The sequence below is a fragment of the Mustela lutreola genome, chromosome 18 (assembly GCF_030435805.1).
Source record: "Mustela lutreola isolate mMusLut2 chromosome 18, mMusLut2.pri, whole genome shotgun sequence".
Taxonomy (NCBI): Eukaryota; Metazoa; Chordata; class Mammalia; order Carnivora; family Mustelidae; genus Mustela; species Mustela lutreola.
In genome coordinates, this window is record NC_081307.1 from 6,978,740 (window position 1) to 6,994,887 (window position 16,148).

A 16,148-nucleotide genomic window follows, 5' to 3' on the forward strand; every position below is an offset into this window, starting at 1 on the left:
AGGGACCTAGAGTGGGAGGAAGATGACAGAGGAGTAGGGTACCCTAGTTTCATCTGGTCCCTGGAATCCAGCTAGTTAGCTTTCAATTCATTCTGAACACCTGTGAAATCAGCTGGAGATTCTAAGAAAAGAATTGTTGCAATTCTACAAATAGAAAAAGGGACCACTTTCTGCAATGTAGGAGGTCCAGAGAAGCAAACCCCAGGCAATATATTGGAAGATAAACTGTGGGGGGTGGGGGTAAGCCTCCATCAGCTGGCTGTTGAAAAGTGATATGGCAGCAGAGTGCAAAATCGGAACTTTTAGAAGTCTGCACCAGTGAGGGACATCCTGCCTGAAAGGGGCTCAGGTAGCAAAGCAGGGCACAATCTTAGGTGGGACAGTATGGTCTCAGGGTCTCTGGGTTCACAGAGAGAATGAGGGTGTCTGAGTGCAGCAGAGTTCCCTGCATCAAAGCTGGAAGCTGGCTGCAATCAGCAAGCCCATGAGTGGGCTTTCACCTCAGTGTTGCCATTAACCTTGAACTACAGAACGATAAGGCAACTGCTCTCCAAGCAGGGACCCAGCAAGTAGCAGAACCATGGAGAGACCCTTTCTGTGCCACAGGAATCTGGAGACTCAGATACCAAAAGTAAGCAAAGAGATACCAAAAGTAATATAGAACAGAAAGAAAGAGAGACGATATACAGAAACGGAAACTTTACATGTAATACAATGGCACCAAATTCATATCTTTCAACTTTACTCTGAATGTAAATGGGCTAAATGCTCCAATCAAAAGACACAGGGAATCAGATTGGATAAAAATAGCAAGACCCATCAATATACTGTCTATTAGAGATTCATTTTAGACCCAAAGACACCTCCAGATTGAAAGTGAGAGTTGGAGAATCATTTATCACACTAATGGACATCAAAAGAAAGCTTATATCCTTATATCAGGCAAATTAGACTTTAAAACAAAGATTGAAACAAGAGATGAAGAGGGACACTATATCATACATAAAGAGTTTATCCAACAGGAAGATCTAACAATTGTAAATATTTATACTCTTAAATTGGGAGCAGCCAATTATTTAAACCAATTAATAATAAAATTAAAGAAACACATTGATAATAATACAATAATAGTAGAGGACTTTAACACACCAGTCTCAGCAAAGCACAGACCATCTAAGCAGAGATTAACAAATGCAGGGACACTTGAATTACATAATGGACTAGATGGACTTCACATATATATATATTCAGCACATTCCATCCTAAAGCTATAGAATATGCATTCTTCTCAAGTGCACATGGAACTTTTTCAAGAATAGGTCACAAACTGTGTCACAAATCAGGTCTCGAGTGGCACCAAAGATTAGGATTATTCCCTGAAATTTTTCAGAGTACAATTTTTTGAAACTTGAACTCAATCACAAGAGGAGATTTGGAAAGAGCTCAACTAGGTGGGGACTAAAGAGCATCTTACTAAAGAATCAGTGGATCAACCAGGAAATTAAAGAATTAAAAATCACATCAAAACAAATGAAAATGAAAACAACATAGTCCAGCAACTTTGGGATGCAACAAAGGTAGTCCCAAGAGGGAAGTATATAGCAATACAGGTCTACCTCAGGAAGTAAGAAAAGTCTCAGATATACAACCTATCCTTACACCTAAATGAGCCAGGTAAGAACAACAAATGAAACCTAAAGTCAGAAGTAAAAAGAAAATAATGAATATTGGAACAAAAATAAATTATAGAGAAACAAACAAAAAAAGTAGAACAGATTGATGAAAATTAAGAGTTGCTTCTTTGAAATAATTAATAAAATTGATAAACCTCTCACCAGACACATCAAAAAGAAAAGAGAAAGGACTCAAATAAATAAATCACAAATGAGAGAAGAGAGATCATAAAGACCACCACAGAAATGTAAAAAATTATAAGAGAATATTATAAATAGCTATATGCCAAGAAATGGCAATTTGGAAAAAATAATGGAAAAATTTCTAAAAACATACAAATTGCTAAAACTAAAACTAGAAAAAACAGAAAATTTGAACACACCCTTAGCAAGCAAAAAAACGGAATCTGTAATCAAAAATCTTCCAACAAACAAAAGTTCAAGGCCAAATGGCTTCCAGGGGAATTCTACCAGATATTTAAAGAAGAATTAATACCTATACTTCTCAAACTGTTCCAGAAAATAGAAAGGGAAGAAAACTTTTCAAATTTACTCTATAAGGCCAATACCACCTTTATTTCAAAACCAAAGACTCCACTAAAAGGGAACATTACAGGCCAATATCCCTGATGAACATAGAGGCAAAAATTCTCAAGAAGGTACCAGCAAATCGAATTCAACAAGACATTAAATGAATTTTTCACCACAATAAAGTGGGATTTATTTCTGAGCTACAGGGGTGGTTCATTATTTGCAAATCAATGAACATGAGATACTACATTTATAATAGAAAGGATAAGAACCATATGATCCTCTCAATAGATTCAGAAAAGCATTTGACAAAGTACAGCATACATTCTTGATAAAAACCCTCAACAAAATGGACAAAGATGGAATATATCTCAACATCATAAAGGCCAAAGACTACAGATATACAGATAATATTATTCTCAATGGAACAAGACAATTATGTCCACTCTTAGCATTTTTATTTAATATAGTACTAGAAGTCTTAGACTCTGAAATCACAGAACAAAAAGAAATAAAAGGCATCCAAATCACCCAGGAATAAGTAATACTTTCACTATTTACAGACAACATGATACTCTATGAAGAAAACCCAAAGATTCCACCCTAAAGTTCCTGGAACTGATACAGGAATTCAGCAAAATTGCAGTATATAAAATCAACATACAGAAATCTATTGCATTCATATAAAAATAATGAAGAATCAGATAGAGATCAAGGAACTGACCCATTTACAATTACATCAAAAACAATAAGATACCTAGCAATAAACCTAAACAAAAATGTGAAAGACCTGTATACTCTGAAAACTATAGAACATTAATGAAAGAAATTGAAAAGGATACAAATGGAAAACCATTCCAGGCTCATGAATTAGAATAACAAGTATTGTTAAAATCTCTATACTACCCAAAGCAATCTACACATTCAATGCAATCCCTATCAAAATACCAACAGGATTTTTCACAGAGCTAGAACAACCAACCATAAAATTTGTATGGAGCCATAAAATCCCCCAAACAACCAAAGCAATCTTAGAAAAGAAAAGCAACCCTGGAGGTATCACGATTCCAGACTTCAGGCTACATTACAAAGCTGTACAAAGAAAGAAAGTATGGTACTGGCACAAAAACAGACACATACATACATCAGTGGAAAAGAATAGAGAACCCAGAAATGAACCCACAACTCTATGGTCAACTAATCTTCAACAATGCAGGAAAGGCTATCCAATGGAAAAAAGACAGTCTCTTCAACAAATGGTGTTGGGAGTACTGGACAGCAACATGCAGAGGAATGATAATGGACCACTTTCAGATAACATACACAAAAACAAATTCAAAATAGATAAAGAGCTAAAATGAGACTAAGGATACAATTGAATTATACCTTTGAACTGCTGAAAGTAAAATTCTCAATGCAGAATTCTACTTCCAGTTAAAATACACTTCACAATTTGAGACATTTTTATAAAACATTTTAAAGACAAAAGCTGAGAATAATTGGTCACCACAAGGTAGGTAGGTAAGTAGATACAGATATAGATATATGTAAAGGAAGTTTGTCAGTGAGAAAGAAAATGACACACATGGAAATTTGAATGTGCTGGAAGAACTGAAAAGCCCTTGAAAACAGTAAATTGATAGGTAAATGGAAATATTTATATTAAAAAATCTTTAACTTTCCATTGGCTGTTTAAAGCAAATATAATGGTGTATTATCAGGTTTATATAAATATGTATGCATAACTACGGAAACAAAAATGATGGAAAGACATTAATGGAATTATATTCTTATGAGATTTTTACATTATAATATTTAGAAAAAATGAATACACTATGAAGAAAATGAGCAATATTCGTAAATGTTCACCAAACAGTGTTTCATACCATCTACTATCCATATGCTATGAGTGTAGATTTTGTTACTTTTACCTTTAAATAGTATGGTCATTTGAAAGATGTGACTAGCATGTTAAAATTGTTAACATCCTTGAATATACAGAGTATATAATAAAATGTTCCTCTATTCTGTAACTTAATCATACTTATCTAAAAAACTCTGCTGTATAAACAGAAATGTTTGGGGAACCATGGTTAAAATTAAAGGGAGGCCTATTAGCATATTCACTTCTTGATTGGAACTAAAAGCATATGCAAAGTTTTGATTGACAGTATGATCTGGACCTGTACCGTTTAATATAGTTGTCACTGGCCACAAATAGCTACTTGAACTTAAAGTAAACAGAGTAAAATAAAAAGGAAATTTTAACCCTTTATGTTGCACTATCGACCTGTCAGGTGCTCGATAGCCACATAGTCAGTGGAGACCATTTCTATAAGTACAGAAAGCTCTACTGAAGCACACTGATCTCGATACTAACTACTGGCAAGCCAAAACCCATCATCATAACTTCCTCCTGGTGATGTTGGTGCTGGTTCACAATGTGGAGGAGAATACCCAACATCACAGTGACAATGGAGCTTATCATTGCAAACCTAAAACAAAAACCAAACAAAAAATTAGAACATTTTAGGTATAATGCAAAAATTAAATGCCTTATTTGTGACTGTTAGTCAATATATGTTATTAAAATATGATTGCTTCATACATTAGTTTTTTATTTTAATGTGGAAAATAATTTTTACAATAAAATGTAATATAATAAATGTCTTTGCAGTATCTTTTCAATGTCATAGATACTTCTTATTTGTCTTTTGTCTTTTTAAATAACAATAGATAACACACTGATACAATGAAAATACCTTATTCTAAAAAGGCACAGAAATTATGAAGCTCAAAATTTTGAAACTAAGAGAGTTGACTTATATTATGAATCGTGCTAGATTTTTTCTTAAAATGTCTGTGATAAGAGCCAACTTTTACAAAAAATGGGGGGAAAATTGTAAAGGAAAAAGCTTGCTTATCCAGACATAGATACCAAAATGTATTTTGCTAGAAATAGGAAGGCTAGAAAACACCTATAAATCTGATCTGGTGGATGAATCAAAAGGGTCAGAAGCAGAAAAGAGGATCTAGAAGTAGATTCATGCAGAAATTAAACAAGAAAGGAAAGAAACAGAAAAGAAACTGCTAATGATAGGACATGTTAGCGATTTGGGAGAGAATTTTGATACAAAAACATGCAGGAAGGTCAGTTTTTTCCTGGATTATTATATAAAATCTGAAACATCAATATGGCAGCAGACACTAGCCACAAAGTTAAGGCCAAATGCACTCTTGGAAAAATTTACAAAATTTCTATACCCTAGCAGCTAATTTCTCAATGGATGGACAAATAGAAATGTAAATGACAATAAATTAAATAACTTCATTAATTAATTAGTTAATTAACTAACTAAATGCAAATTAACAATATATTTAGCTGTGAGAAGAGATTTTTAAAACTAAGAAGCTAGTCTGGCTAGAATTTGAGAAAATGCACATTTTCGTTCATGATAGGTGAGAGCAAATCTGGTATATTTCTAAAAAAACACAATATGTATGAAAATTTAAACGCTGCATAAATTTCACCCATCAGATTTCATTGCTAACAATTTAAGAAATCAGGTAATTGTCCAAAGGTGAATGTAGAACAATGTCCATTATACCATTATTTACATTAGCTAAGTAAAAATTTGACATAATCTATTCTTCTATCAGTTCATGAGACCAATAATAATCTAAACACATAAATCTTATGTATATATATACATAATAGAATCACTTTCCTTATTTAACAGTAATTTTCTAAAAGAAATTTTCACATCAAATAATTCTGAACCTTATTATTGTCCTGGAAAAAGTTACTGACATGTATTTTAAATACTATATGTAAAAATAGAGGAAATAATACATACTCCATGTCCACTGCAATTTACTTCTGACCGACAATTTGGTCTATTTGGGTAGTTACTGGTTTCTTGGCAGCTTCCACGAAAGCAATACTAAAATGTTACAACAACCAACAACAAATATTTTACATGTAAACTCAAGAGTTGAGCAATTGTACTTGGTATAAAAGTAGATTTTATACCAGTCGATTGCACAAGATAGATACACATACACACCCCCACATACACACACACACCCACACACACACACACATCAGATGAGTCAATTTCATGACATTTATTCCTTTTAATAAAAACAAGTTGGGAGTCTAAATGGCAAGTTATTACACTACTACATATAAAATTCTGAGAATGAGATACTATTTTTTCCTTATGAGAGAGCACAGCTGTGAGTTTATTGATACTAACTGGCATAAGAACAAATATAGATAACTTACACTGATCATTTGTAATGGGCTAGGATGTGTCTTTCTATTTTCTATGCAATTTTATAATATATACTCAGATTGACTTTGTGAGGAAGATGTTTTTATTCTCATTTTGTATTTGCTAAAAATAAATGTACTCTTTTAAGGTCATGCATGAGTTACTGACAGACCCAACATTCAGTGCAAGAACTACTTTAGTCACAGAGCCACATATTTATTGACCAATGCTAAGTATCTGTCATTTTTATGTTTATTTCCAACATTAATGACAATATATTTTATCTTTCACATTAGCAAAGGGACCTTAGTACAAATTATTTAATATCTTCATGCTTCAGTTTGTCCATCTTTGAATTTGGAATAGCAATTGATATCCAAAATTTTTTAAACTATAGGTTATTAAAAAATGTAGGTATAAGGATGAAGCAATTTGTTAGACATAAAGGAATAAAAGTAATGTTTGGCACATAGTAAATGCTCACTAATACAAGATACTGTTTTATTGTTCATTTACCTCATTTTCATGTAGATTTTAAGTGCTTATTCCTATATCCAAATTTTATTTTAATCTGAATATCTTTGGGGTATTTTCTAAGATTATCTGCTGACTTTTCTCAGGTTATCTGATAGAATATACACTATATGATGAATAGTCTTAAAAATCATTATTTCCTATCATCATAATCAATTATCATCATAAAGGAAAGGATATCAGCTTGTTCATTAACTGAAAGTGCTCTGATGAAGCCAGCAAGAATAACAAAATGTTGGACAAACCAACATCACCTATCCACTAAACCATCTTCATTCTATTTCTCTTTAAAACATTGTCATGAGAGCTTGTTTGGAGGTTCTAGCAGGGGAGCGCAGCTACTCGTATACCCTTGACCGAAGAACGGTCCTCTCCTCTATCGGGGAAGGTCGTCCTCTTCGACCGAGCGCGCAGCTTCGGGAGGGACGCACATGGAGCGGTGAGGGAGGAAGGGGACCCCCGCCTAGCCAGCCAGATCAGCCGAATCAACCCTGGCGATCAATGGGGTGACAGATGTCGCAGCCAGATCGCCCTCACATCCACATAAACACATTTAGTTTCTAGCTCTGAGGATATTCTTATTGGCATTTATCAAGAAAAAAAGGTTATGGATTTATGTCAAAAATCTGGGAGGGTATGTGCTATGGTGAGTACTGTGAAGTGTGTAAGCCTGATGATTCACAAACCTGTACCCCTGGTGCTAATAACATTATATGTTAATTTAAAAAAATTTAAAAATTAAAAAAAATCTAAAAAAAAAAAAACATTGTCATGAGGCAAAAATAGATGAGTTATATTTCACTGGGTTGTCTTTAGGGGAAAAATAATCCAGGAAAAGTTAAGACCTATGCTTTGGATACAATTTTCAAGTAAACAGATCAGTGTGTAGCTGGCTCCTTTTGTAATGACAGCAAAAGCAAGAGACATTATAAAAGTACTTAGCCCTGGGCAATGGTTGGGATGATTTTTTTTTAATATAAACTAATCTACAAGACTTCCGTCTTTGAATAAGAGTCACAGATAATGTTTCAGAGGCAGTTACATCATGTATCAAAGGAAAAAATATATATATATGTAAATGCATATTTCTTGAAAGAGAAATGCCTGGATTCTGTAAGCATATTTTCTTACAGTCCCAGGCGTGAGTAAGAAAAAGGCAGTTAATTTTACTTATCTATTCAATGATTAACTTATCTAATTTTGGACAATTAAATATGTCCTAAACATACCCATCTTCAGGTTAAAAATGAATGTGCTGAGAGGTGTTATCTTCTCTACCCTACCTGAGCTAGAAATTACTTCAATAAACTCTTCTGTGCTAAGTCTTATAAATAAAAAAGAAATCAAAAGAGCTTTCTGTCACATCCAGTATTAAGCAAACTTGCATTATTGGAATAATGCCTATATCCATGCAGTATATGTGTTTCATTTAAAATTTTATTACGATTCACAAGAGACATACGTTTCCTCGTGTTATAAATAAGATATAAGGTCTCCCCTCCTTCCTCTTTTCTGTTCTTTTCTGTTAAGATAATTTTTGTAAAGGACCACATTAATAATAATAAGGTAAAGAAGTCTTTCCTTTCCAACCACTCTGAAATCAACTGAACAATGTGAAGTAACAAATGAAAATGAAGTATATCTTTGATGAATTTTTTAAATAATAATTGAATAATTTCAATTCAAATTCACAGACATGGCACTCACAATTACTCCCCTTTTCCTAATTACTGTGAGTAAAGGAGAATCAGAACAAGGCAATTAGAAGATGAGAGATTTAAGAACTTCCTGGGATTTCAAAATAAAATGAACGCCACCAATGGGTAAAATGAAGTGAGGAAGCAACCACATCACATACAATGGTCAAGGAGAGAGCTTTGGTTGACCAGCCTATAATGCTTGGAGTATCTGCAGCCTCAGAGTAATAAAGAAAAGCAAAGGAAAAAGAGTCAAAAATGCAGTTTGGACAGGAGGGCCAAAATGTGGAATTATACACAGAAGTGTCCACAAAACCACAGAAGCAGTTAGCTCTCATATTCACTACTCACCTCTCCGTTCTCTCAATTACAAAATGCATTCCACAAAACAATTTTATCCCAAAGGAGAAAATTAAGGAAGGTATTTTGTTTCCTAAAGCAACTGAATTAATGATGACTATAGATTTTGGACTTTGCAAGTGGTCTGTCCTTTAGGAGAATCGCTATCCATTTAAAGTTTTGGAAGTACCACGACCTAAATGGCTGGTTCCCAAATGAGACTGTCATTTGACAAATCCTTGTCACATGGAAAAGGCTGCCAGTTTTGCATTATTTTTTTTTAATTAAAAATAATGTGGGAGTAAAACATCATGCCAACTTATAGCTCCCACTGAACCAAGTAGGAAAAGCCAGTCTCCCTCCCTCCATCTCAGTCCCTGCCTTCCCTTCTCTTTCTTTCCCTGCCCCTCTCACTCCTGTCTTATTTCACTCAGCATAATCTCTTCCAGTCCCGTCCATGTTGATACAAAAGTTGGGTATTCATCCTTTCTGATGGAGGCATAATATTCCATAGTGTATATGGACCATAACTTTTTTTTTAAAGGATTTTATTTATTTATTTGGCAGAGATCACAAGTAGGCAGAGAGGTAGGCAGAGAGTCAGGCAGCGAGAGGGAGCAGGAAGCAGGCTCCCTGCAGAGCAGAGAGCCTGATGCGGGGCTCAATCCCAGGACCCTGAGATCATGACCTGAGCCGAAGGCAGAGGCTTAACCCACTGAGCCACCCAGGTGTCCCTGGACCATATATTCATCCACCAAAGGGCATTTTGGTTCTTTCCACGGTTTGGTGACTGTGGCCATTGCTTCTATGAACATTGGGGTACAGATGGCCCCTATTTTCACTACATCTGTATCTTTGGGGCAAATACCCAGTAGTGCTATTGCAGGGTCATAGGGTAGCTCTATTTTTCATTTCTTAAGGAATCTTTACACTGATCTCCAAAGTGGCTGCCCCAACTTGCAATTCCACCAACAGTGTAAGAGGGTTCCCCTTTCTCCACATCCTCTCCAACACTTGTTGTTTACTGTCTTGTTAATTTTGGCCATTCTAACTGGTGTAAGGTAGTATCTCAATGGTTTTGATTTGAATCTCCCGGATGGCTAAAGATGATGAACATTTTTTCATGTGTCTGTTAGAAGTTTGTATGTCTTCTCTCCTTTGCATTTTTATATAAACCTTTAAGTCAGTTTTTCAATCTCCACCAGCAGGACATCCCACCCCTACCAAAAAAAAAAAAAAAAAAGAAAGAAATAAAATGAAAACCTGCTGAGAGTTTGATTCTTGATGGTATCAGATTCATCATTGAGATATAATATTTTAAGAAATGAAAATTAAGAGGAAAATGGAAGTGACTAGTAAACTTGAGATAATTTTATTCTGACATAAAAACAATGATGTAGTTGCAAAGGAACATACTAGTACTGACTACATTATAAACTAATATGTCACCCTTTAAAAAATAATTTAAACTGAAAAATATTTACTGTAAATATGATGGAGTAAATACATAAATTTACTAACTTATTTAATCACTCATTAACATAAACAAAATAGTGTTTGAGTGTGTGTGTGTGTGTGTGTGTGTGTGTGTGTGTGGTATAACACATAAAAATACCTTGGTCTTTGTCCCTGGTTTCTGGCACAGAGCATCTAAATCCCCTTGGAACTTCCCATGTGATAAGAATGTTTTCTGTTATTAGTCTGCTTCCAACCAAACCTGAGTTTATGTTTATGGGGTGACTTAGGGTGGAGCTTTTAGCCCCTGTCACAGACCTCTAAGTAGGAAAAGTGGTGTGGCTAGAAATCGAACTTGATAAAAAGTTCTGAACATTGAGATTCAAAGACTTTCATCGCGTGGCAATGCTGAGATGTGAAGAGGTGTCCTGGACACTAGGACATCCTCCTTGCCCCCAACCCCCAATATACCCTTCTTGATGCATTTCTTCCATTTAGCTGTTGCTGAGTTGTATCCTTTATAATAAACTGGTAAACATAAATAAAATGTTTTCTTGAGTTCTCTGACCCAAATGAGCAAATTATCATACCCAAGGAGGGGCCCATGGTAACCTCCAATATTTATAGCCAGATGGTCAGAAATATGGGTGGTCTGGGATTTGCACCTTGTCTCTAAAATGGGGAAAATCTTATGGCACTGAATTTTTAAATTGTGGGATGTGATTTTATCTCCAAATAGTGTCAGCATTGAATTACTTGGAATTGTTGGACACCCAGCTGGTGTCAAAGAAAACACTACATAATATATATGTATATCATAATATGTATATATATCTCAGTATATGTGTATACTATGTATATCTTAAAATATTATATCTCAATGTAAAATATTTTAATTAAAATGTGAGATAATTGTGCAGTGCTATTCCTTTGGTCAACTAATTTTTTAATTGTACCAGTTTAAAAATATTTTGTTCTATTTCTCAAAATTTTTAAGAAAAAAAATAAACAAAGCTTAAACTTTGTTTTATATTATGTCTTATAGAAAGGCTAAATTTTTAACATATATATGTTATGATTTTGGAGGAAGAATTAGGCAAGTTGGTCTATGAGCAAAAAAAGTTTTAGTTTCACTACAATGAAATTAATTCTCCTTGTCAATTATAGAAAGATTAAATTCTTGTCTTTTATTGCTTTTTTTGTTGTTGTTATTGGGTTGTTCTGACCTACTTTTTTGGTGTATTATCTGTTCTTTTTTGTTCTTTGTTACACAAATTTTTTGAAGTTTAGATCCTAGCCTAACAAAGAGGTTTATATTCTCAAGTGTGAGAAAACAAGTTTACATATCTATAGCAAAATTTATAATAAAACAATGATAGTCCACTAGCAAGTGTTCCTTTGACTAATAGAAATTCCGAGATTTGAATCTTAAGATCATGATACAGTAACCAAAATTTATAACATTAATTATAAATAAAAATATCTTTAAGGCTCTCTCTCTCTCTTTTGCTCTCCAGGAGATATATCTATATCTCAGTAGTATTTAGATTCAGTATGTCCAGGGAGGAAGTGAGTTCAGGGTTTTTCCAGACTGACATCTTGAACCTTATCCTCTCTCTCTTTCTTTTCTCTCTCTCTCATGAACAAATATTTACATACACAGACACTCAGATGCACACATATATGGAAATCGAGTAAAATTTTTATTTACCTTATCTACTCCACACATAGTACCACTGTTCATTACGGTAGTATCATGACCTGCAGTATGTGTTTCATTTCTTAAATATGCCGACAAACAGATATGGCCTCCAAGGTAAGTATATTGAACATCATAAGTTTTTGTTGGTACTATTTCTGAATGTGTCCAGTGACAAACTATCTTTCCACAAAGGATACTCCTGTCAATAGAAGGCAAAAAAAAACTCATATGTCACTGTATTAAGTAATTAACAGTTCAAAACATGAAAATAATTCAAAATGCGTCTCAGATCATAACATAAAAGTTATTCAGAACATATATCATGAAGTATAACAAATAAATTTATCTGTATATACTAGGTCCATCTCTCATTGGCATTAACTTATTTTTTTTTTAAGATTTTATTTATTTATTTGACAGAGAGAGATCACAAGTAGGCAGAGAGGCAAGCAGAGAGAGAGGAGGAAGCAGGCTCCCCACTGAGCAGAGAGCCCGATGCGGGACTCGATCCCAGGACCCTGAAATCATGACCTGAGCCAAAGGCAGCGGCTAACCCACTGTTTGAACTGTTAATTATTAAGGCGCCCGGCATTAACTTATTTTTGCGCATGCATGCACACACACACACAGACACACAGACACACACACATTTGAAAAATTATAGTTATCTGAATACACACCCAAAATTACAACTTGATTTTCCACAATTTCCAAAATTATCTGCTTGAAAATTCACTTCTTGTGCACATAGATAAGTAGAAACTTTAGCGACTGAAAATATAAAGTTATAAAAAATAAAAAATAAAAAAAAAAAAAAATTAATATAGAGATATCTAGACAATAGCAATGCCCTTCAGTGTCATCTACTATAAATATTTAGTGTCCTCTCCTGGAAACAAAAGGAGAAACACTAAAAATTACCCACTTGAGAACAGGAAAATTTTGATAGGCAGAAATGACTAAGAAACCAGTCATTTGCTCTCTTATCTACAATCCTAATACTCTACACTTCTTTGCACCAATCATCTGAAACTTAATTAATACCTTTTTGTTTTGTCTTTTGTTCTATACTTATTAGGTCTATTTTGCCTCTTTACATAGTTCAAAGTCACACTGATTCACAATTTTATTTTCAAATTTGAGTTTATACAAACAGTATGAAGGCAATTGGATAGATTACTGTCTTTAGAAAAACACAGTTTGAAAATGAACCCCAGAAAAAAAGATACATCTATTACATTTGCCAAATAATTTTTCACATTGCATATCTGGATCTTGGCAGACTCCTTTAAAGCAATAAGCAGTCTTATTATTGCATGGTTCTAAATCAGCAGATTTCACATCAGGTACACAAAATACAGATGATCCATTGCAATATTCTGGAAAATCACATGGATCTGTCATTTTCCTACATAAACGTCCTCTTTCGGCTATCTGTGAGACAAAGAAAAATCAGCCTTTTTTTTAAAGTAGTAAACCAAAAATGTAAAAAACAAACAAACAAACAAACAAAAACCTTTAACAAGAGCTGTGTATTTCTGTCACTTCCATTATTATTACATTTTTCAGTACTTAAGGTCAAATTATGAACTATCAATTTACTCTTAAGTAAAATAGATTGGAAAAAACCCAAATGTCCATCAGTGGGTGAGTATATTAACATATTGTGGTATATTCATACAGTGGAATATTTTCAGTCATATAAAGGAGCACTGATATATATATGCTACAAGGTGGATGAACCTTCAACACTATCTTAAGTGAAGAAAGCCACCACAAAAGGTCATACATTCTATGCTTCTACTTAAATGAAATGTCCAGAATAGGTTCCTCCAGACAGAACACAAATTGGTGGAGGCTAGGGACTGAGGGGGAGAGAGAAAGGAGAACAAGGGCTTCAAGGTCTCTGAGTCTCTTGATTGAGTAAGGAACATGTTTTGGAACTAGATAGAAGTGGCAGTTGCACAATACTGTGAATGTAGTAAATGCCACTAAATTGTTCGCCTGTCAATGGCAAATGTTATGGAACGTCCTTTTCACCTTAATGTTTTTAAAGGCTCTACCAAATGTAGCAATCAGCTCCATGTGCAAAAGAAAAGGCAAGGGGCTGTGTAGAAAAGCCTTATTGCTCAATCCTGCTGATTTGGAGACAAAGGCCAAGATGAGCACTCTGGTGATGGGAAGAGTGACAAAGTTTATTGCTAAGTGGTAGAAACTCGAGGCTTGCCTCTATATTTATACTCCTTGAAGATAAGTGACCATTGGCTTTAATTACAGAGTGAAAGGAGCACATAGTATGAAAATAAACACACATAGAACAAAGTAGGTTGATGTTAGAAGAGTTTTCATTGACAGAGAACCTGGCTAATCTGAAATCTGGCAATCAAGATCTCTAATTAATCAGCTTCTATAATTGTCATTGACTCCTGAAATTGGCACAGAAAGGACAAGACACTACAATGAAGTGCTCCCCAAAAACGAATCTTACTCAGTCTCCTTTCATGTGTGGCTACAAAGGAAAATTGAATGGACAACTTCCCAAGGGAAGTCAAAAATTCAATCTACTTCTGGGACCAGGAGTCCTTGCAAAGTTAAACTTCAGTATTAGATATTAGACATGCTACATGTTGCTAACTATTGTACATGGACTTCTTTTCTGCTATTCTCAAAATGAGATTACTATTATTGCTCGTTTATTCAAACATTGTATGTCAACCGTGTTTCGAGTGGCTTATTTGTAATTTTGTCATAAAGTTGTGTGATCATGAAGAGGTTAATTCAGGTATGACCAAGAGGAGTTCATACTGTCCAAATAATCTGGAATTAATATTAAATAATAACTGGATGGGGCCTGGGTAGATTAAAAACAGTGCAGTGAGAGGCACAGATAAGGAGTTTGAAAAAAGCCAAAAGACATCCTCAGAATGTGGAAATCAACAGTGTATGAATCAGGTATATAAAGTTACATGTTTGAAAGTTGTGTAAAATAAACAGTTTAAAAAATACTATAAAAATAAATGCACAAGAACACAAAAAATTATGGAAGGAAATCATGTAGTATTTTGAAAGCTTACCTGACATGTTTTTCTATCACAGCATGGTCCATTGCCACATTCTGCATATCCAATCAGAGTACAATCTAAAGGATTACAACATTTTTTATGACTGCATTCCTACAAACGAATATAAGAGTTAAATAATAGGAATTTTCAATTAAATAAATAATTGTATTTATTGTCAAAATATACAAAATATTTCACCAAGTTAATTATTTGAGGAATACTTTTCTATTTTACCAAACCTCCTCAAGATACCATCTTGGGAATATATAACAATTTATGGATGTGACAGAATAGAGATGCTAAATTATAACATTTTATTATACTAAATAATGTTTTAAAGAAAAAAGTTTGTCAATATCTTTTTAATTCTAAGCCCCCATATTAAACATTAATTCCATAAATTATTAGATAGTAGGGCACAAAAATAGTAATGACTCTTCATAATATACTTTTCTTCTTTCTACATAGTAAGAGAGATGTTTCACAAGACTGACAGTAATATTTAAAAATTAGTAAAGTGGATAGGCACAAATAACTGTTTATATTTACTTCAATATTATTATTTGTATTACCCATGTACTAAAAATTGTATGTATCTGCACATTATGGTTTATATTTTTGTGTCTATATTTCTGTTGATGAATTTCTGTTTATTTCCTTTATTTATTTACAGTCTTTTCTTTTTTAAAAAATTTATTTTATTTTTTCAGTGTTCCAAGATTCATTGTTTATGCACCACACTCAGTGCTCTGAGACACAAACTGAGGGTTTGGGAGGGGAAAAGCATGGGGAGTTAGGTGAGACTGGTGGTGGATATTAAGAAAGACACATATTTCCTTTATTTATAAGCATTATATTAATAACATTAACTCTTAGCC

General features: G+C 33.8%; 1 protein-coding gene across 2 annotated transcripts in view; it reads right to left on the reverse strand.

Moving 5' to 3' along the window:
• Window positions 1-16,148, reverse strand: part of LOC131820626 (A disintegrin and metallopeptidase domain 3-like) — a 110,707-nt gene that overhangs the window by 7,331 nt on the left and 87,228 nt on the right. For both annotated transcript variants that reach the window (XM_059156312.1, XM_059156313.1), the window contains 6 exons: window positions 15,283-15,381; window positions 13,447-13,642; window positions 12,889-12,979; window positions 12,218-12,407; window positions 6,062-6,148; window positions 4,585-4,699 (listed from right to left, as the gene is read on the reverse strand). In XM_059156312.1, the coding sequence (XP_059012295.1) occupies window positions 4,585-4,699; window positions 6,062-6,148; window positions 12,218-12,407; window positions 12,889-12,979; window positions 13,447-13,642; window positions 15,283-15,381 (778 nt within the window). The remainder of the gene's footprint in view (window positions 1-4,584; window positions 4,700-6,061; window positions 6,149-12,217; window positions 12,408-12,888; window positions 12,980-13,446; window positions 13,643-15,282; window positions 15,382-16,148) is intronic.